This window comes from Notechis scutatus, chromosome 2 (genome assembly GCF_049901735.1).
Source record: "Notechis scutatus isolate UNSWTSFEM ecotype Mainland chromosome 2, rNotScu1.2, whole genome shotgun sequence".
Taxonomy (NCBI): domain Eukaryota; kingdom Metazoa; phylum Chordata; class Lepidosauria; order Squamata; family Elapidae; genus Notechis; species Notechis scutatus.
In genome coordinates this window covers 219,113,027-219,135,157 of record NC_142010.1, presented here as the reverse complement: position 1 = coordinate 219,135,157, position 22,131 = coordinate 219,113,027, and the positions used below count along the sequence as shown (strand labels likewise).

The 22,131-nt window shown below is 40.6% G+C and overlaps 1 protein-coding gene across 4 annotated transcripts in view; it reads right to left on the bottom strand.

Moving 5' to 3' along the window:
• Positions 1–22,131, bottom strand: part of TMEM232 (transmembrane protein 232) — a 128,993-nt gene that overhangs the window by 87,647 nt on the left and 19,215 nt on the right. For 3 of the 4 annotated variants that reach the window (XM_087958075.1, XM_087958076.1, XM_087958077.1), the window contains 3 exons: positions 21,726–21,883; positions 19,049–19,148; positions 16,030–16,199 (listed from right to left, as the gene is read on the bottom strand). In XM_087958075.1, the coding sequence (XP_087814201.1) occupies positions 16,030–16,199; positions 19,049–19,148; positions 21,726–21,883 (428 nt within the window). The remainder of the gene's footprint in view (positions 1–16,029; positions 16,200–19,048; positions 19,149–21,725; positions 21,884–22,131) is intronic. The other variant, XM_087958078.1, reaches the window with a different exon arrangement.

Below are 22,131 nucleotides of genomic sequence, written 5' to 3'. Positions count from 1 at the left end.
TCGATCTCTCTCTCGGGCAGGCGCCCCAGCAGGGTCAGGTACCTTCTCATACGGATGCCCCATCCCCAGGAGGGGAGGAGCCTCAGGAGGTCTCGCAGGAACAGGAGGAAATGGGCTTTGAGCCCTTCGGGAGGAGGAAGGCTCTGAGAGAGGGGTCCTCGCAGTATTCTGATTTCCTTCTCGGGGACCCTATGGAGGGGGAAATGTCAGAGGACGAGGGCATTTCTCCCGAACAACCGACGGTTGTGGGCCTCTTTAAACCCCAGTTATTTAAGTCCTTATTATTTAAGGCTAAGAATAGCTCAGGCCTGGCCTCTCAATCTCCTTCTGATCCACCGCCATCGACTTCGGAGGATCCAGATGACCTCATGTTCAGGCAACCGATTGTGGAAGCAGAAGTTATTCCGGCCCCCAATCTTCTCAGACTTGGTTGCGAGGCAGTTGGCCTCGGTGGGTCCTACACCCGCCCCTCTAGTCAGGATAAGAGGATGTTTAATCTGGACCCAGCATTCTCTTCTATGTTAGACACCCGGAGGTAGACGATCCAATTGTGAGGCTGACCTCCTCTTCCAACCCCACGGATGCGTTGGGCGCTGAAGCCAGAGGACAAGCGGGCGGAGATGGCTCTTCGGCGAGCTCACCAGTCCGATGCCTGGGCCATCAGGTCGGCCACGGCCGCCTCCTTTTTCACCCGTTCCTCCATCAAGTGGCTCAGGCAGCTCAAGCAGCATATCCCCCGACTAATACCAGGGCCCATCAGGATATTGCAAAAATCACAGCAGCGGCGGAGTTCGCGGCTGATGCCACCTTTCATTCGGTTAAGTTCGCTTCCCGGGCCATCTCCTCCCATGTTACAGCTAGGAGATTACTTTGGCTTCGGCATTGGCAGGCCGATGTTAAAAATAAATCCAAGTTGGCTTCAGCCCCTTGGCAGAAGGGAAGCTGTTCGGGCCTGCCCTTGAACCCTTGCTTTTGGAAACTCGAAATAAGAAGAAGTTTCTTCCTTCGCTTTTTCGCAGGCAGGAGTCTAGAGGGTCCCAGCCCTTTCGGAGGGGCTCCTTTCGCCCCCATACCAGTCGTCATTCTCCCCTAGATTCTAGGGTTCCCCGTCGCCGGTCATCCTACCACGACCGAAGTGATACAGGAGACAGGAGCCGAAGAGGAGGCAGCTTTAGGAGACCCTTTAGAGGCTCCGGTCACAGGGCCTCCCGCCGGCCCAGATAGGGCCTCAGACCTTCTCCCCATAGGCGGTCGTCTCAGGCATTTTGCAGACCTCTGGGAGAGGTCCACTTCGGATGCCTGGGTGAGGAGTTCCGTGCGCTTTGGACTCGTTCTACAATTCCTCTCCCCCCTGAACATTTCAGGATTTCACCTGTCTCTAGGGATCCTACAAAGCGGGCTCTTATGGATTCCGCCATTAAACATCTGGCTGACATTAGGGCCATCCAACCTGTCCCATCCTCTCAACGAGGAAGAGGTTTTTATCTCTCTTGTTCTTGGTGCCTAAACATTCAGGGGGTTGGAGACCTATTTTAGATCTCAAGCGACTTAATCGCTTTGTCAGGTGCCAGAAGTTCAAGATGCAGACTCTACAGTCTATTTTACAGGGTATCAGGGAAGGGACTGGCTCACGCCAGTTGACCTGTCGGAAGCATACCTCCATATTCCCATTCATCCCTCATACTCAAAGTATTTGAGATTCTGTTATAATAACCAACATTTCCAGTATGTGGCCCTCCCTTTCGGCCTTGTTTCAGCCCCGAGGTCTTTCACGAAGGTGCTGGCAGCTCTGGCAGCCCATCTTAGACAGGTTCCCATCCGCATCCATTGTTACCTCCGACGATATCCTTATCGTATCCCCTTCCCGACAGCAGGCCGAGAGGGATACTAGTGTTACCCTTTCAGTGATACAAGATCACGGGTTTTTAGTGAATTGGGAGAAGAGCCAACTTAGCCCTTCCACCCGCATAGCTCACCTAGGAGCTGTAATTGACTCTGTTAAGGGTAAGGTCTTCCTCTCCCAGGAGAGGCTTCATAGTATTCATACTGCTATCCGGACTATCAGGCGAACTGGTAAAGCGTCCTTGCTCAGTTTATCCAAGCTTCTGGGGAAACTTGTTTCCTGCATTTCTATTATCCCATGGGCTCGCTTTGCATTCCAGATCCTTGCAGTGGTTCCTTCTGCCGTACCAGCGCCGGGAAGGAGCACATCAAGTCAGTGGTAAGGATACCTCCAAGGGTTCTCTCATCCCTTCTTTGGTGGACTCGACCTTCTACCAACAGAGGTCATCTATTCAAGGAGCCCCAAAGGGTCACTCTACGACAGACGCAAGCCTTCCGGATGGGGGCCCATCTGCAGTCTCTGTCAGCCCAGGGAGTTTGGTCTCCTTCGAACGCGACACAACATCAACTGGTTGGAGCTTCATGCGGTATACCTAGCCCTGCGAGCCGCTCCTCAGGTGAGAAGGCACCACATTCTGGTCCTTACGGACAACACCACCACCAAAGCCCATATCAACCGTCAGGAGGCACCCACTCCATCATCCTCATGAGAGAAGCGAGCGACTCTGTCGGTGGGCAGAGACGCATCTTTCTCCATCAGGGCAGAGCACATTTCCGGGGTCTCCAACGCCCAGGCAGACTGGCTGAGCAGGGCCACGTTGGACCCAGCAGAGTGGCGCCTGCATCCGCGGTTGTTCAGGAAGCAGCAGACAGGTTCGGTCTCCTCTGGTAGACCTCTTTGCCTCGCCGCTCAACACGCAGACACCAAGGTTCTTCTCTCGGTTCCCTTCCCACGGGGCAGAGAACCACGCGCCTGCGTTGCCCGTGGCCTCCCGGCCTCCTGTACGCCTTCCCTCCGCTTCCGCTGATCCCCAGGGTAATTCGGAAGTTGCTGTTCGAGAGGGCGGAGATCCTACTAGTGGCCCCATATTGGCCCAGGAGGCCGTGGTTTGCGGATCTTCACGGTCTATCGGTGGTTCCGCCGTGGAGGATCCCACTGGACCAGATCTCCTGTCACAGGGACCTCTGCTTCATCCAGAACCACAGTGGCTGCAGCTAGCCGCCTGGAGGTTGAGCGGGAAACGATGATTGAAGAAGGCTTGTCTACCCAGGTCATAGATACCATTCTGGCTGCCAGGAGGCCTTCCACTACTCGAATTTATGATTCAACTTGGAACAGCTTCTGTAAGTGGTGCCGAAAATCCTCTGTCAATCCTCGCTCTCCTTCTATAGCACAAATTCTAGCCTTTTACAGGATGGCCTAAATGAAGGTCTCTCTCCCAACACGTTGAGAAGACAGGTCGCGGCCCTCTCACGGTGGTGGCTGGCGGCTCCTTCAGCTCTCTTTCCCACCACCCTCGCATTAAGGCCTTTTTAAAAGGGGCTTCTAATTTGCGCCGCCGGAGTGCATAGATATCCAACATGGGACCTTAACAAAGTTCTCCTGGCCTTGACTAGGCCTCCCTTTGAACCTCTCAGGGAGGTACCACTCCAGTTTCTCACCTTTAAGGTGGTCTTTTCTTGTAGCGATCACCTCAGCTAGAAGGATATCTGAAATTGCAGCTCTATCCGTGAGGAAGGACTTGTGCATTTTTCATTCTGATCGAGTTGTCTTGAGACCAGACCCCTCCTTTTACCAAAAATCAATTCTGCTTTTCACAGGGCGCAGGAGTTGGTCCTACCTAATTTTTGTCCAAAGCCTCTGCATGATAGGGAGAGGCAATGGCACACCTCGATGTTCGAAGGGCGTTGCATATTTACATATGTCGCACGCAATCCATCAGGAGATCGGAGTCCCTGTTTTTGTCATTTCAGCCTAAACGCTGGGTCAAAAGGTACCACCATCCACGGTAGGCCGGTGGATTAGGGCGACCATTTCCAAGGCCTATTCAGTTCAAGCTCTTCCAATCCCCAGTGGGATAACGGCTCATTCCACCAGGAGCGCAGCTACATCAATAGCTTGGGCTACTCAAGCCTCGCTTCTTGACATTTGCTGGGCGGCCACTTGGGCCTCTCCGTCACCTTTCATACGCCACTATAAGATTGACACTTTCGCCGGCTGAAGCGCCCTTTGGCAGGCGAGTCCTACAGCAAGTGGTTGGGGATCCTAAGGAGATTCCAATCCAGACGGAGTCCCGCCCGTAGGACAAACATGCTTTGGTATGTCCCACTCTCTGGATGCTCGCAGCAGTTCTACGGAGAATGGGCGTTGGTTCTTACCTGATACGCCTCTTCGTGGAACTGCGTAGGCATCCAGCCCCACCCTTCTTGGTCCGTCTGGTAGGGAATTCTGTTTTTCGGCCAATGATCGTTATTGTATATACTTGAGTTGTTTACTAGTTCAGTTAGAGGATTGTGGTTGTCCTCTCGTCTTCGTGAAACTGGGAGAACGCATGGAGGAGCCACGTGGAGGAAGGAGGAGCGTTCTTCAATTATAACTCAGCCTGTGAGAAGGAAGGACTGAAGCACCTTCCACTCTCTGGATGCTCTACGCAGTTCCACGAGAAGAGGCGTATCAGGTAAGAACCAACGCCCATTTCCTTCAAAAAAAAAACAGCAGTCCATTTGCTGTGATTCACTAGGTTCTTCGATGTTAGTTTTTCATTGGATTGCATTAATTTTGAAGTAGAACTGTGTGTGAACTCCCCATTCTTGCTTCATGATTGGAATCTCTACTATGGAAGTTTTCCAATCCATCTTGAGACAGATTTGTGTGTTTTACGAGAATAGCACAGTTAGCAGATAGATTGTTATGGGGGAATGAAAATTTCCAACTTTTGTAGTAATTGGTGTGTTTGATGGCACTGCCTAATATTTTAATTCAAACATACATCAATAGAGCCAAAGAAGAACTGAGAAGAGGGATAAAGGCTATCACTTTTTAAAAAAACAGAAACAACACACTTTTATGTAGTAAAAAATGCTAATGAATAATTAGTGAGATGATGAATGATACCGATTTTCTTTAAGTAGAATATTAGAACCTAGAATATTTGCTGATGTAGAAAAAAAGGAAGGCAAAGAAGGGGGAAGGAAAGCAAAATTACATTTAAGACAATTGATGAAGCAAACATTGGTCAAATGAGAATGGAAAATAAGATGAGAAAAAAAATCAGTTATTTGCAAGACAGAGTAGCTTCAAATATAAAACTATCCAAATACTTTTTATGTGATATAAAGAATGATGGATTGTTTGTACAATGAATAAATGCATTTCTCTTACTCTCAACACACAATCTCACCACCACTCCAAAGGGCTGCAATTAGAGCAAATAATGGTAAGGGTGACTCAGTTTTGAAAATGGACTTAATCAGTCTACAGCCCTAGTTTTTTATAGTTACTTTATCCCCATATATACTGCAGGTACTACAGGTACATATACCTGTAATCTTATCTGATAGATGGCATAAGAATACATTCCATATACAAAGAAATAAGTTATTTGCATAGGTTGATGCGTGATTTTTTTTAACATACAACACGGTGCTATTTTAAGCATGTGTACCACATACAAAAAGATTCTCAGGAACTTTTGCAATATTGCAAAAGATGGGAGGGTACACCTTTTGTATGATATATGATGCATGATGCTTCCCCTTTTTGTACCATAAGCAATTACGGGGATCATATTATGAATCATTCACAAAAAATAAAATAAACAAATACTACTCCATAAATCTTAATTAAGATTTATTTTAATTAAATGCATTTTTGCATGAAAATAATTTTATATAAATTATCTTAAATTTAGAGAAGGCATCATTTGAAATTGAAACCATCTGGATCAAGATTACCTAGTTTTAGATACAAAAGCTTGTCTCACAATATCACTATTTCATTTAATGATTGTGTTTCAATCTGTCAGTTATTCAAATAATGAAGGATAAATCTTCAATAGCAACTGTTTTAATCAAGGAAAATATTAAACATTTGTACTGATTTCTTTATAATCTAATATTTTTAATTAATTTTAATTAAAGATGTAAGAATTAATTGAAACATTGAGCTGTACACTTATTTTTCCCTGCATATGGCCACTCTACAACGTTGTGCAATTCCATGATTATTATAATTGGGGAGGGGGGAAGCGGATTGATTTATATTTGTTTTATAATATTTAGGCTGTGATTAGAGAGATTCACCTATATTATTGTCACAGTTCAACCTGTGGAAAAAGATGCCCAATATTCTTAATCCAGTTCAGTAATTTTGAAAACATTATCAGCTTAACTGAGCATGTAAAAAGAAGAGCATCTTTTTCATAAATGTGGTGGGACTGTGGGGAGCAAGGTACTTCTAAATTACTAGAGGAAGAAATTCATGAACAAAACTACAATTTTAGGCTTATAAAAGGCTTCTCCATAGTCCAATTAAAGAACCAATTCTAGTACTTAAAGTACTTAAATTGAAAAGTTTGGTACACATATTTAATATGAGAAAGCTTTACTAAGTACTAATGTTTATCATACAAACAAAAAATCTCTTCATAATCACTTGTGCCTGAAGTTTCTTCAGATAACCCATCCTCATAGCAATCATGTGAGCTGAATAAATAGATGGAAGAAATCCACCATCATGTTTCAGTTCCATATACAGCCTGCTTTTATAACTCTATTTTTGTTTTCCTTATTTAAACAACTCTCATTCTTTTGGCATAATTTTGAATCTCTCTATAAAAAGTAACAGAGCAGAAAAGATTTCAGGGACATTATTAAGAGAGCGCTAAAAATATCAGGGTGGTGATTCAATTGCTATTAATCAGTTATAGTAGAAACTCAGTTTCTATAATATATTAAATTGTTCTGGACAATAAATTACTCCTCAAATTTTTCAAAATTGCAGAACACATATCTGTAACATCCTTCAGGAAGCCAGGAAGAATAAAACAGGAACCCTGGGTCATTTAAAACAAAATAGCTTCCAGACCTTCTAGCCCTTGGGTTTTCCATTCCAGATCATGCTGAAATATACAGAAGAGGTGCTGCAGCTTCTGCACTGCATTAACTTAAGCTTGTGAGATTAGGATACAAATAAGGGCCTCTCTGGAAGCAGAGATAGCACCACTTTGAATCAGCCCGAATGGAATCTTCAGCTGTGGGTTTTTAATCAATTAAATGCAAGAGTTAACTATATCAACTAATGTTCTAGGATAAATGCAGATTTGCTTTGTTTCTTCAGTCCTATGGGGTGGTGGAACCTGCATTGGCAGGAACTCATGTTTTGTCCCATTTCCTATATCATAGGATCTCCCATCTCCTCCTAAAGCAAAGGCACAATAGTATATTACTATAAATTCATGGGAAACCTATCAGAGGCGGTATTCAACAGGTTCTAACCAGTTCTGGAGAACCAGTAACGGAAATTTTGAGTAGTACAGAAAACTAGCAAATACCACTTCTGACTGGCCCCGCCCCCATCTATTCTCTGTCTACCAAGTCCCAGCGAGGGTCTTCTTTTGTTGCCCTGCACAGGAGAACGGAGCTGGAAAGCAGGTTAGTGGGGTGGGGAGGGTATGGGGATCTTGCAGTAACCTTCCGCCAAGGAGTGGGGAAGGAATGTGGATTTTACAGTATCCTTCCCCTGCCATGTCCACCAAGCCACACCCACCAAGCCACACCCACAGAACCAGTAGTAAAAATGTTTGAATCCCACCACTGAAACCTACCATCTCACAAAAACTTTCATTTCTTCTGGAACAGAACAGCAGCTAGGCCAAATAAGAATTTATTCTTTGTTTTCTGAATATCCCTAAGACAAGTGCTTAGGCTGCTCCTAAATAATAAAACAGCTAGACATAAATACTGTATTTAGAGAACAGTACATTTTTATTTGATGTTCTAGAGATCTGTGACTCTGCATGTTTGAAGTATGCACAGACCTATTTTTTTCAGTCACAATATATCAGTCATTACCAAAAATTATAGCTATCATTTCTACAAGATTTTTTATCATTTTTTTAAAAAAACTAAGAAATTGAAGGATTATATTTTGAAGTCCAATAGGACCTTGTAAAGATTGGAACAGACAATATGGGTTTGGATGAGTAACAGTCTAGCATAGTACTGAAGCAGTTCCCTGAGTTCCTAATGCATGCAGCATTACTACAAGGTCTTTTAAATTTGTTTTATCTGAGCAAAAAGCAATATTAATCATGGAAGCACAGCTGATGAGAAAAACTCCAGCAGCCAATATCATGGTTCACTTAAAAAAAAAAAAAAGCACCCAGGCCACTACAGGGTGTTGTGGGAGAAGAATATCTGCAACCATGCAGAATAGCAGACATTGAATCTATCAGGACTGTACAAGTGAAGGGCTGCTGGTTGGCTAAGCAGAACCTGCTGGAATCAGAAACATATGTCACAGCAACAGCAAATGATTTTTAACAGCAAACAATCTCACAAGGCACTGTAAATCAGGAGTTGTCATCTCGTAAAGCCAAACTGGTTCTCTTAATTTGAAACCTGAAGCTTAGACTCGATTTCTGTCTTATTCTTCATCTATGGTCCTAAAAACCTTTTAGTTTATCCACTGCTTTCATATCAGAATACATGTCAAGGCAGCTTCTCAATTCAAAGGAAAGGTTGTTAGTTGAGGGACTGTCTAATAGTTTCTGCCTGCCAAGTAAGATTGAGCAGTGTACTCAAGGCCCCTCCAATTAAACAATATCATCTATTAGGACGTAGATGATACACCTTCTCCAATATGCTACCTAAAATACATCTCTCCAGAGATCTATATGGGTCATACCTGCTATTCTGAAATTCTTTGAAACCTCTCTTTGCTCTAAGTCACTGTTGTTCAGACTTGGCAACTTCAAATTGAAGACCTCACATACTCTAATGACATTCCTTCTTGGACTGGACCTGCCTTTTCTGCCAGATTTGATGGGACAAGTAAACTTGATTGGTGAGAGGCAGTCCCTCAAATACGCTAATCACATGTTGTATAGTACTTTATAGGTCACGAGAGGACTCATTAAGCCATCAGATCAGAGATACTTCTTGTTACCTAAATAGATAAACTGAATGACCATGGGCAGAGAAAAAAGCAGTGGGAGCAGAAGTGATTTCTGACTTTCTGCCAGCTTCCCCATTGACTTTGCTCGTGGGAAGCTGGCAAGGAGCATCAGAAATCACAATAATAGGACTGCAGCTGGCTGTTTACAAATACAACTTCTATGAAGTTCCTTCAATTTTAATTTCATGAAGCAATAGATCCCCAATTTTGGACACATTTTTAAGTTAGCCCATTTGAAATAACTTGTTTCAAAAATTGTTGCCTTATGATGCACCAGTGTGGCTTACTGAAGGTTACAAACAGACAATAGAGGCTAAGTAGTATATAGATTACTAGCACTTTGAATTGAACCTGGAAGCAAACTGGTAGCCATCCTTGTCAGCAAAAGCCCTCCTAGCCACAACTGTAATCTGCTCTTTGAGCAGGAGTCACAGTCCAGAATGACCCCCAGTTTGTGCACGATATCAGTCTAGGGCAATGCTGCCTTTCCTAGAAGAAAATATGGTATATGTATGGTCCTAATGGCCCCAAAATTCAAAGCCCTTAATCTGCAATCTGTTGGTCCCCATACAGACCTCCACATCCTCCAATGATCAAGTTAGAATGTCAAGTAATTCCCTAATTCTCATAGCACTGTCTCATGCCTAAGGGTATTTATCTATCTAGCGGGGCTGTACTACTATTATCCTTCTCAACTTTCCTATTACATTCTATTATTGGTATCTTATTATTATATTGCTTTGTTATTTGCATGTATACTGAGAGCTTACCGAGAGCTTACATTGAGAGACAAATTCCTAGTGTGTCCACTTGGCCAATAAAGAATATTTTATTGTGCAAGGAAAAAACAGCATCACTAACATCACCAAGGTGGAGATATACAGCTAGGTAGCATCAGCATGATGACAGTACTTCACCTCATGGCTATGGTTAATTTCCTCCAGTGGTTTCATATAAATGTTAAACAGGAGCAGAGAATGTATCAAACGCAACAGCACTCCCCAAAGTCAAGTTCAAGAGTAGGATCTGTCACTCCCAATCAACACTGACTAGAACAGTTCATGGAAGAAGAAAGGGAACCAGTGCCAGCCACCCTCAACTTCTGCAGCCAGTCCAGAAGGATACCATGATCCATGGTATGGAAAGTATGAAATCCTAGAACCTGCTTTTAGACAAGGTGGAGTTGCTGGTCTCCATAGATTGGCCTGCCTGGTGGCTTTGCCATCTTGTGAGGTTCCTGGTGCAAAGGCCTTGAAGTCTTCCTCCATCCTGCCAGGTAGGGCAACTGTTTCCTTTCTGATTAGGGAGGGCAGGTGGAGAGGACACCCAACGAGCCCAGCTACAGATTGGCCCACTTTTGCTGAGTGCCTGGGCAGCTGTTTGGCCTTGAGCCCGGTTACAGCTGACATGCTGGAACTCTTTAATCTTAACCCTTGTATGAGTTTCAGCCCAGGTTGAAAGGACAGTGGATTCAACACCATGTGTCCTGGCAATAAGGTGTCTCTGGGCAGAGAGGGCTGGGAATGGCTCTCCCCACTCTGCCCTGATTATTGCCATGGCCCAGATACCCTGCAGTGCTACTGCAAGGGCAAAGCAGTGTGGGGAGGTTCACCCGATCAGCCGGTAAGAGGACAGCTTCGGTGGCTGGAAATTAGAAAGGGAGGACAAGGAAGCTGCTTCCTGTAGGCCTCGAGAAAGGCCCAGATATGCCTGCAGGCTTCTTCTCCCTCTGTGTCTCCTTTCTCCCCAGCCTCTGAAAAAACTCTTTCACTGCAAAAACATGGACTACACAACTCGATCAGGGCAAAGCAATAGACGCAATCTACATAGACTTCTGTAAAGCCTTTGATTCAGTGGTACACGACAAACTACTACTAAAACTAAAATCTTATGGTATCTCTGGACAACTGCATAACTGGATAGAAGCATTCCTGTCAAACAGACAACAAATGGTCAAAATTGGGAATGTCCTTTCAAATTCTGTACTTGTCAACAGTGGTGTCCCCAAGGCAGTGTTCTAGAACCAACTCTCTTCATACTCTACATAAATGACCTCTGTGATCATATTAAGAGCAACTGCGTTCTCTTCGCTGATGATGTAAAGCTATTCAACACCACAGAAAATACTGCTACCCTGCAAAAAGACCTCGACTATGTATCAGAATGGTCAAACAAATTGCAACTTCAAATCTCAACAAATAAATGCTCTGTCTTACATATTGGCAAAATAATCAGAAAATAAAATACAGGCTGAATAGTCAAGACCTTATTGATGATCCAAACTCTGTCAAGGATCTTGGAGTATTCATCTCTAATGATCTAAGTGCTAGAGCCCACTGTAACTACATAGCCAAAAAGGCATTATGAGTTGTTAACCTAATCTTACGTAGCTTTTTCTCTGGTAATATTACACTAATAACTAGAGCATACAAAACATTTGCTAGACCAATACTCAAATATAGCTCATCAAGTCAATGTCTGGAATACTCTACCTGACTCTGTGGTTTCTTCCCCAAACCCCAAAAACTTTAACCTTTGACTTTCTATTATTGACCTCACCCCTTTCCTAAGAGGTCTGTAGGGGGCGTGCATAAGCGCACCAAGGTGCCTACTGTCCCTGTCCTATTGTTTCTTTTATTTTTCTTATATATATCTGTTGAGGTAATTCCCCATTAGGAGAATGAGCGCATACAGGGAGACGTATTTTGAGAGTAGTGTTTGAATAATACACATACAGCACACAGATACACTGTACAGTAAATGTAGGGTTTTACTTTCAATAAAGGTTTAAGCAAAGTTCAAAATAGGCAGTCCAAAGTCATTCACAGGTTAAATCAGTCAGTTTTTAATCCAGGGATAATTCAATAACAAAGTCCAGTGTCAAAAAACAGTTCAGTAACAGACTTACATTAAATCCAGGAATATCAGTCAATTAGGAAAAATGGAGGAACGGCAATACTTTCCAACAGAAGGAAACAGAGACTGACTCACACTCTCTTCTGAGACTAAGACTAAACAACCCAGGTTTCTGGCTCCATCTTATGGCCGTTTGAGAAACCACACCGAATTACAGTTTTGCATTTTTTTAAAGATACAGTTTTAAAATGTCTATCCTGGTTTATATATTTCTAACCTAAATACATGTTAGGTGACTTATATTCCTAACAATATCCATGTATTCATAACTATGTTTTTACTTATACCTATTTGTTGTGGCTCGGAGGTTTGAGCCTGCTTTGTCAGAGGTCGAGGACTTGGACAATGAGGAAGAGGAGGATTTGGCTCTGAGGTTTGAGCCTGCTTTGCTAGAGGATTTGGAGTTGCCTTCCTCCCCAGGTCTTTCCTCTTCAGCAAGACCTTCCTCCCTGATTGTGCCTCAGGTATCGGCAGATAACCAGGAGAGCGTATCAGAGTCTCTGACTGAAGATCAAGCTGAGGAATGCTGGCTTGATGCGAGGCAACAGCGCAGGAAAAAGTGCGAGTTGCAACGCAGAAAGAAAGGACGAATCAGAGACTGAGATGAGGGACTGACACGCCCCACAAGGAATAAAAGTGGGTGTGTTCGCTCTGAGAACTTGTTCGGGACGTGTTAATTAGTGAGAGAAGCTTCGGAAGATCCTGTGTGTGGCGACAGCTTGTGATTTATATTCCTGCTTTATTGTCGGACTTGGCAGACAGCTTGTGTGAGACTGCCAAGAACTTTCTCGGCTCAAGGAATTTAACCCTGTCATTAAAGACCTTGGAATACTCACCTCTAATGATCTAAGTGCTAGAGCCCACTGCAACTACATAGCCAAAAAGGCATTAAGAGTTGTTAACCTAATCCTACGTAGTTTTTTCTCTGGTAATATCACACTACTAACCAGAGCATACAAAACATTTGCTAGACCAATACTCGAATACAGTTCATCAGTCTGGAACCCTCATTACGTATCTGATATTAGCACAATTGAGAAAGTCCAGAAATATTTCACAAGAAGAGTTCTCCACTCTTCTCCTCGTTGTAGAATACCTTATGCCACCAGACTTGAAATTCTAAAACTAGAAAACCTTGAATTACGCCGTCTTCGGTCTGACTTAAGCATGGTATATAAAATCATACATTGCAATGTCCTACCTGTCAATGAATACTTCAGCTTCAACCATAACAACACAAGAGCACACAATAGATACAAACTCAAAGTAAACCGCATCAAACTTGATTGCAGGAAATACGACTTCAGCAATAGAGTGGTCAATGTCTGGAATACTCTACCCAACTCTGTAGTCTCTTCCCCAAACCACAAAAACTTTAACCTTAGACTGTCTACTATTGACCTCACCCCTTTCCTAAGAGGTCTGTAGGGGGCGTGCATAAGCGCACCATCGTGCCTACCGTCCCTGTCCTATTGTTTCTCTTATTCTTTTATTTTTCTTATATGTACCCATTTCATGTATTCACAACTATGTATACACTTATACTTATTATCTTGTAAACAATTGGCAAATCAAATAAATAAAATAAATAAATAAAATAAAATAAATTACTGGACTTGTTTGCTTGTTTATATTCATTTGGAAATTTGGACTTCTCACCTCGTTTGCACAGGTGAGACATAACACCTATTATCTTGAAAACAATTGACAAACCAAATAAAATAAAATAAAATAAATAAAGCCATCAAGAATGGATGCACTATCCCATCCCACTCCCACCAGAGGTCATCTAAAATCACAGCCAATTCTGTTTCAATCTCATACCCTGGTCTGAAATCTGTCTGAAAGAAATCCAGTTAATCTGCTTCTTACAGAATCCTCTGAAGCTTGTATATGACCCATTTCTCAATAACCTTCCCTAAAAAGGAACATTGGTTACTGGTTGAAAATTAGCCAGTATATGCAGGGGTGGGATTCAAATTTTTTAACAACTGGTTCTGTGGGTGTGGCTTAGGTGGTGGGTGTGGCTTGGTGGTCATGTGACTGGGTGGACATGGTTTGGTGGTCATGTTATTGGCTGGGCCTGGCCAACTTAATATCACTCACATCGAGGCACGCATCTCCTCGCCTGGCCTCTCATGACTGTGGGGATGCTGCAACAGTTGTAAGTGTGAAAAATGGTCATAAGTCACTTTTTTCAGTGCCACTGTAACTTTGAATGGTCACTCCACACAAGCAAAGTACCAGCAAAGGAGGGGGGAAAAAACTCCAGAGAAGTTCCTGAGACAGGAAATCTAGTCCTGCCAAGAATGTAATAAAGTTAATGGAGAGGCAGTTTCTGTAAGCAACACCAGAATGTTTCCTTCCTGCCTTCCTTACAGGATTAGGCCAGTAATTTCTTCTAACAACCAGTTCTCCAAACTGCTTAGAAAGTTAACAACCAGTTCTACCAAATAGGTGCGAACTGGTAGAATCCCACCCCTGAGTATATGTTAATCCAGCTTCTTGACAAAAGAATTGACCAATGCTTCTTTAAGGGGTAAAGAACCATACTCTCTCTCAAAGAAGAATTCACCACCACTAAAACTTAAGCACATCGCCTCTCAGGAAGCCTTTGCCAGCCAGAAGGGTTATAAGTCTAATAAACCAGTAACAAAGAGAAGAGCTCATCCAGGTCAATCAGTTGCCCAAATTATTTTATTCTACATTAAGTGTGGATTATTTTATTCTTGTATTTGTGAACATTCCTTTATCTGAGCACAAAGATTTCTTTACTTATATTAAAAGATCTGTTTTATCTGAATCCAGATCATTTGGAAGGTGTCAAGATTCCCTACACCACATAGTTTGATTTACAACTTCTATAAAGCATGGCCATTGAGAAAAATGGTGGAAATGCCAAATTATCAATAGCAGGGGAAGCGAACCTGCTCTGACTTCTAAAATGATAGTTTTCAACATTTCTCATCATTGATCATATTGCCTGAAATTGCCAGAAAATAAAATCCAAAAGTTCACATTCTCCCATTCCTGATCTATGGTCCACTACAGGGATAAGTAAATTGTAGCCTCTAGATATTTTGGAGTACAACTTTCATAAGTCACTATCAGCATGATTAGTAATTATGTAGTGTGGTAGCCATATACACCTGAAGAAGAGCATAGGTTATACTGTAAATACCAGGTCTATCTCAAAAGCAATTTTCCAGAATTTCAGGCAAGAGATTTTCAGTTCCATTTTAGTCACTTCCAACTCTTTGTGACTGAAGGGGTATCATTCACTAGAATGGTCTATTAGTACTGGTTTCTTCAGTACTTGTAAGCTTTTGCTTGTGTCATTAGTGGCAGGACTCATGATAGCATTTAACTAGTTTGACTTCTGTTGGCTTCTTTTTTAATTTGTTATTTTCCAAGCATCAGAAATTCCTTCAATAGCTCTTACCTTCATATTATATGTCTAAAACATCTTAAGCTTTAATCTAGAGCAGGGGTGTCAAACTCGTGTTGTCACAACAGTGTCACATGACCAATCGGGATTTTTTCCCCCCTTCGCTAAACCAGGCAGGGGTGTGACCAACACGTGATGCATCTGGGCTGTGGGCCGCAAGTTTAACAGCCATGATCTAGAGCTACTTATTCATGAACCACAGATTTTGTCTTTCTGCAGGCAAGCATGTACTCTCTGCACATCTCTGAGGACTAAAAAGTTTCAGAAAATAACAAAAAAAGACAAAGCTCCACCAAAGAACCAAGATTAAGTATGATTTTAAGTCTCTGTGATGAGGCCACCCAAATTAGTGGTAAATGGGTTTTATACGCAACATTTCATAACTAACAAACTTCTGTTAAGATGAATATTTGGATCCAATTCTCCATATCTCTATATATGCCTACATATACATCTGATAGGGATATACTTCTGATAGGGAATAGTTCAAAGAACCAGGCTTTGAACAGGATAACCCATAACTTTTTTTTTTACTATTGCCAATCTGCCACTTCAACTGTTAAAGTTCTCACTGAATTACTAATCATACTTATTTAATCATGGTAATGCTGCTTGATGTGCCATATATCAATTACATGCTACCTACTGTGTCATGAAGCGTTTCTTCCTCCATTTCTTCTAAATTTTCCTGGGATTCTAATTGTGATTCAAAAACCACTGCTGTTTCACAGATAATTTCTCCAGCCTTCAGCATAAACTGCACCATAAAAAGGATGTTTGGGTAAAGTTGATAGCACATTTCACATGCGGCTAATGCTATGGCACAAACAACAACAATACCTTGTTAGTTTGTCCTGTCGAATTTTAGATACTATATAACTTCAACCACTGTTAGAATGAAAAGAATCTTTAGCAAAGAATTTTCTAGAATGGATATATAAATATTGTGTGACCTCTTGTGGATTGACAAAATACTACATGCACAATTTTAATGGAAGAATTTTATAATCTGTATAAGATACAGAAGTCATTTTCCTTCTTATATTATTGACATATTTTTCACAAATGTTTCCTCTATCTTCTTTTTACAACTCTTGGTGTAGAATTTTTAAAAATCTATATAAAAAACAGTTGGTTTAGGTTGTAGTCTTCTATGGTTGTCTTTTTATCTGCAATGTTTCCTAATTTTTTTTTATATAGACCTACTTTTATAAAAGAACTGCAATCCAATATTTAGGCAAAAATGCAGGAAGTAGAGGCATACTGATTCATCTGTAGGAAGTGTAAATTAACTCAGTTTATATTAAATTACAGATCTGAATTATTATCCCTCAATCTCAGTACACAGAATTTTTCTCTGGCTATTGTCTCCTTTATTGAACGGAAGGATTGAATGTGTTTCTTCTAAGCAACAGCTGCTTACAATGAAGCAGACAGAACAAGCTGATAATATAAGCAATCTGCTTAATACTGTACCAACTTGCTGTTTTGTGTGTAGGTCAATGAATTTCAGTGGCAGCTTTCATCCATCTTGAAAATATTATAGATTAGAATATTTAATGCATCTTAACACAATGTAAAAAACAGCTGTCCAGTAACATCTAATGAAGGAACACACACTTGATCATTACTGCTACAAGTGGAATGAGAACCTTCTTTTTAAATAGATTTGCTATGGCAAAAAGCTGCAACATGTAAAGTTTTCTGAAATTACACTTTAAAGAATTACTAACATAATCAGATAATAAAGATAGCGCAAATCTGTGAAAGTTATTTCTAATGAAATGTATATATGAGTTTTAATAAAATATTTTGTGGACCAAGTTTTTTTCACTGCCATTTTTCAATCTATATCCAATATCATATTATAGCATTTTTTGAGAAATATACTGCAGGATGGGGTGTAATTATTTTTTTATACTGGCTATTCCATATGGGGGGAATCCTTTAATGAGGGAGATACAAATATATTGTTGATATTGTTTTTAATTGTCTGACTTTATATTCTTGATTTTGGGAATGAATGTGTGGCCATGACAACCAACAGCAGTGGCAAGTTTGCAAAATCACTGCAATATTAGCAGCAGCAGTCCCCCCCCCCCCCCCCCAGCCTGCTGAGTCACTGCAGGCTATGCATATGTATGCCAAAAATCTGATGTATATTAGGGAAATATTTAGCATTCATTAGAAATACCAGTATTGTGAGCAAAAACTATTCTGGTGTCGTCAAACACCATTAGCTGCTTTTTCATTCACATTAACCAGCATGAAGTTCTCAGATTGTCACATTTGAATTTCAGGGAACTCTTAAGAAAATAGTGGAATGCTACACTATTTAACCTTTTGCAGAATCCCTTTCTTGTGGAACATGTAGATCATGGCAGCACAACAAAAAGCCTTCAGGGTAATTCAGGTTGAGCAAATTCTATTCATAATTTGGAACTGATCTTTGGGATAAAATCATATTGTTCTAACAGTTATTTTTACTTGCAATGAAAGGTTTATTGGCAGAAATAACTTTCTTTTAAACTATAAAATGAGTCCAGACCAGACTGTGGAAAACAAGTTCTTCCTACAATTAATTATAGGAAACCAAGTATGATCTTCATATCAAGTCATGTTTCTCCCCACACACACATGCCATCATAAACACTATTTTCTAAAACAGATTTAAAACAAATTAAAGAAATGAAAGTCCTTAAGAAAGGAAATCAGGATTGATGGTAATAAACAGATTGGTGAGTGCCAATATTCTCTTGAGTTGTCCCTTTTAAAAAGAACTCCTTTTGGTTAATGCAGGGGTGTCAAACTCAAGGCCTGTGAGCCAGATGCAGCCGTGGATGCTTAGATATGGCCCATGGGGCTGCCCTGAAAACAGCGAAGGACCGGTCCTCAGTGCCTCTGCCAGCAAAATCAGAGCTTGTGAGGGCTGCATGCAGCTTTCCTGAGCTCAGTTTTTGTGGCAGAGGGTTACAGGAGGCCATTGCAGCCAAAGATGGAGCTTGTGAGGGCCATCCACGGTCCTTCCCAGCTCTGGAGGCCGTTGTAGCAGAAAACAGAGCTCAGAAGCCTGTTTTCACTGGCAGAGCACTCGGGCCATCATAGGCTCCCCTGACACAAGTGATGTTGAGTTGGCCACGCCCACCTGGCCATGCCCACTCCAGCCTTCTGAGGTCAAACACAACCCTGATGCGGGCCTCAATGAAATCAAGTTTGACACCCCTGGGTTAATGCCTATATTCTCTTGAGGTCAAGAATAATCAGATCAAGACTGTGTGTTTGCCAGCAGAAGAGCAAGAAATGACCAGTGCTGCCCTTTCCTCTCTTTCTTCTAGCTCCAGCCATCTATCCCATGCTTACTGGAAAAGACTAGATTGCTTTTGCCGAAGATTTTAACCAATCACTTATGGACAGCTTATAAAAATAGTCTAAGGATGTCATAAAATATAAATGTAGGTCAGATACATTCCCTATATCAAATGTTTCATGTTCCTATTAAATAGGCAGGAGTAAATAGAAGATGTCAATCTGGATCTGCCCTCAAGTTTCTTTTGATTTTTTTTTTTTTGGGGGGGGTAACACAACTAGGTTGGTCAAGGAAGATTCCAAAGTATGTTACAATATAGCAAAGATAAACAGACTTTTTCTTTTTGAAGAAAATGTACCTTTCAAGCCAGTGTGAAGCCTGAATTTGTGTTCTTTGGAAAACCTCTGGTAACCAAATAAATATAGCAGAAGTATTCTTAAAAAGACTAAAAATCCAAGCTGTCAAAAGAAACATACATAGTATTTATTCTATAACTTTCTATCCATGTATTTATCAGTGTCCATATAAAAGTGATCAGAAACAATTTAATAAATATCTATTTATCTAAGTATTCAGTTATGTATTCTCATTTATCTCACTGTTATTCTATACCAGGGCTGTCAAACTCCCGGCCCAGGGCTGGATGCGTCACGTGCTGGCCATGCCTACCCCTTGGTTAGTGAAAGGGAAAAAGATCCCAATACATCACATGATGCCTCCATGACGATGTGAGTTTGACACACCTGTTCTATACTATACTATAGCTTTTTAACTATGTTTTAAATATACTATTTTAGAACTTTTGTTGACTTATTTGCATTGTTTTCAATTATTACTATCTGCTTCATGTAGAACTATTTCATTACACGCTACTGTTCCAGATGAGGACACAAAAGGTTCTCCAAATATGTAAATGAGAAAGGTGGGACTCCAGAGACAGTATTTTTTTCAATGTTGGACCTCATCCTATGAAATAATCTCCATCCAGAGATTCGATCAGTTCTAATGTTCCCTTTACTTTCTGACTATTTTATTATTATTATTATTTTATTTTATTTATTTGTGGAAATGTGTATGGCCACCAACTCACTCTCAGTGACTCTGGGCAGCTTACAAAAACAAAGAACCCAATATACAAACAATAACATGTATGGTAAAATTTTGCTTTGTACAGCTATTTTTGAAGCAAGTACTAATTTGTGCCCCACAATGTAATCATGCAAGTAATTTGTAAATATAAGTAACAGTGAGTTTTAAATGTTTATGTATTTCTTGAAGTTAATAGGCTAGAAAATATAATAGTAGGCCACATACAAACTTAAAAGATGTGTCCTCAAATCATTTTTAACTCCCGGCAACTGCACCTTGCAGTTTTTTTGACCTTTTCAGAAGCAGTTTATTACTGCCTAGGGCTGACAGAGTAGAATAGGTTCAAAGTCACCCAACCAGCGTTGTGCATAAGAAAGGATTAAAATCCATAATCTTTACACTGCCTTAATGTATTATTATGATTGGCTGCAGAGTTAGCCAGATGTTTAGACAGGATTTGGCATTTTTACCCACCTATTGAGTCTTTCCCAAGAACCTGGGATAGGCAGATGTTGCTGTTTGATAATGTTAAAGTTATCATTGTAGAATGTAAGCTGTTCCAAATAATGCTGCCTGTTGCAATTGACAGATGGTGATTTTGTCAGTGCCAATGGTGTTCAAATGATGCTCCAAATGTTTTAGAACTGCAGTAGAGGTGCCTATATTATTATTGGTACTATCTTTGTTGCTTTTGCCACAGTCATTCTACTTCTACTTGGAGGTCTTTATATTTTCTGATTTTCTCCACTTCGTTTATTCTGCTGTTTTTCAAATATTGCAGCATCTACTATCCAGATTTTTTTGTCTTTCTTATTGACAATTACTAATTCTGTAGTATTAAATGGCAGAGGCTTCTCTGTTTAAATTATCAAGACCCAGAGCCCTTAATCTTCTCCTGGTTCTGGCCAATTCTTGATCTTAATCTTTTCACCACCATTTCTGCAGTTATTATATATTCTTTCATTTCAGCTTCCTTTTTTTTCCTTCTTCACCTCCTTTATCCAAGCCACATTCTTGTATATCTAATGACTGGAATTGCCCAAGTGTTGAGGTGATTGTTGTTCTTGTCATTATTTGAGGGAAATGTAATTTTGCATGTGGTTATTTTTTTTACTATGAATGCAGATTTAATGGGTGGGTTGGGTCCCTACTCTAGCATAATTTTGAAAGTCTGAAAACACAGCTTATGTACGAAGTCTTTGAAGTTTAATTCTTGCTTAACTCTGAGTTGGTGCATAATTTGAGTTGGGTTCAAAAGCAACAACAGTCTACCAATTAATATATCAAGTTAATCCATACTTGTCTTTAGAGGCTAATTATATACAGTATATCTGGTAAAGTATAGACTTACTTTAGTTTATCCTAATATTTTAGCAACTACGCTGTTTCATTTTTGTCTGGAGTTGATGGCAACTGGACCTTTTTTTTTCTTCTTTGAAACTTTTCACTGCTTATCTCAGTACTTCTTCAGACTGAAGAATCTACTTGAATAAGCAGCAAAATCTTTCAAACCAAAAAAGAAAAGATCAGTTGCCATGAATCAACTTCCAGACAACTCTGCCTGGTTGACTGAGAATCTTCATCAATAAATGTTTCATTTTCTTTTTAAAAGGGAGATGATGTTTCTTTATTATTTTTCTGTAATATTTCTTTAAAGCAGTGAACATAAAAATGTTTAGTTATTAACCAAAAATCATTACTTACTAGAAAAAAAAGTTTAAATGACATTTCAAAACAAAGAAAGCAAAAAGTAAATAATCAGAAAAGCAAAACGTGTTTCGAGTAGTATCTGAAACTGTGATTGCCAAATGCAGTTCCTGAACTAAGAATTCTTTCCCAATCCTGCAGAATGAGCAAGTCTCCATAGAAAACTAAAGGGATATTGGCATATAATGTTCATATAATCACTGTGGAACCAATGTGTCAATATTAAAAGCATAGCATACCTTCAACAATTTGATTTCACATGAGAATAGATATGGTTTCTGTGCTGCGTCGTAACAGAGTTTATACAAAATGCATTCCGCTACAAAAAATAAAATACTGATGTGTTCTGGAGCAATAGGGGCATGATCCAATGAAATTCCAAGAATCTCAAGAGCTTCTAAAGGAAAAAAGGAAAGGGAAAAACAAATTCAGATTGGTCTTAATATTTTACAAGTCTACAAAAACTTAATATTTCACACAATACTCATCACACCTGCAACACAATGCTTGCCAAATTCTGAACAAGATAACAAGTGTTAAATCAATTTCCTCCAGATTGTTTGTCTGTTCTGATTATCATGTTGATGAAAATGTAATTAAGACTCATCCCTCTCATAATTTTGATCAACAGTTGCTAAAATATTT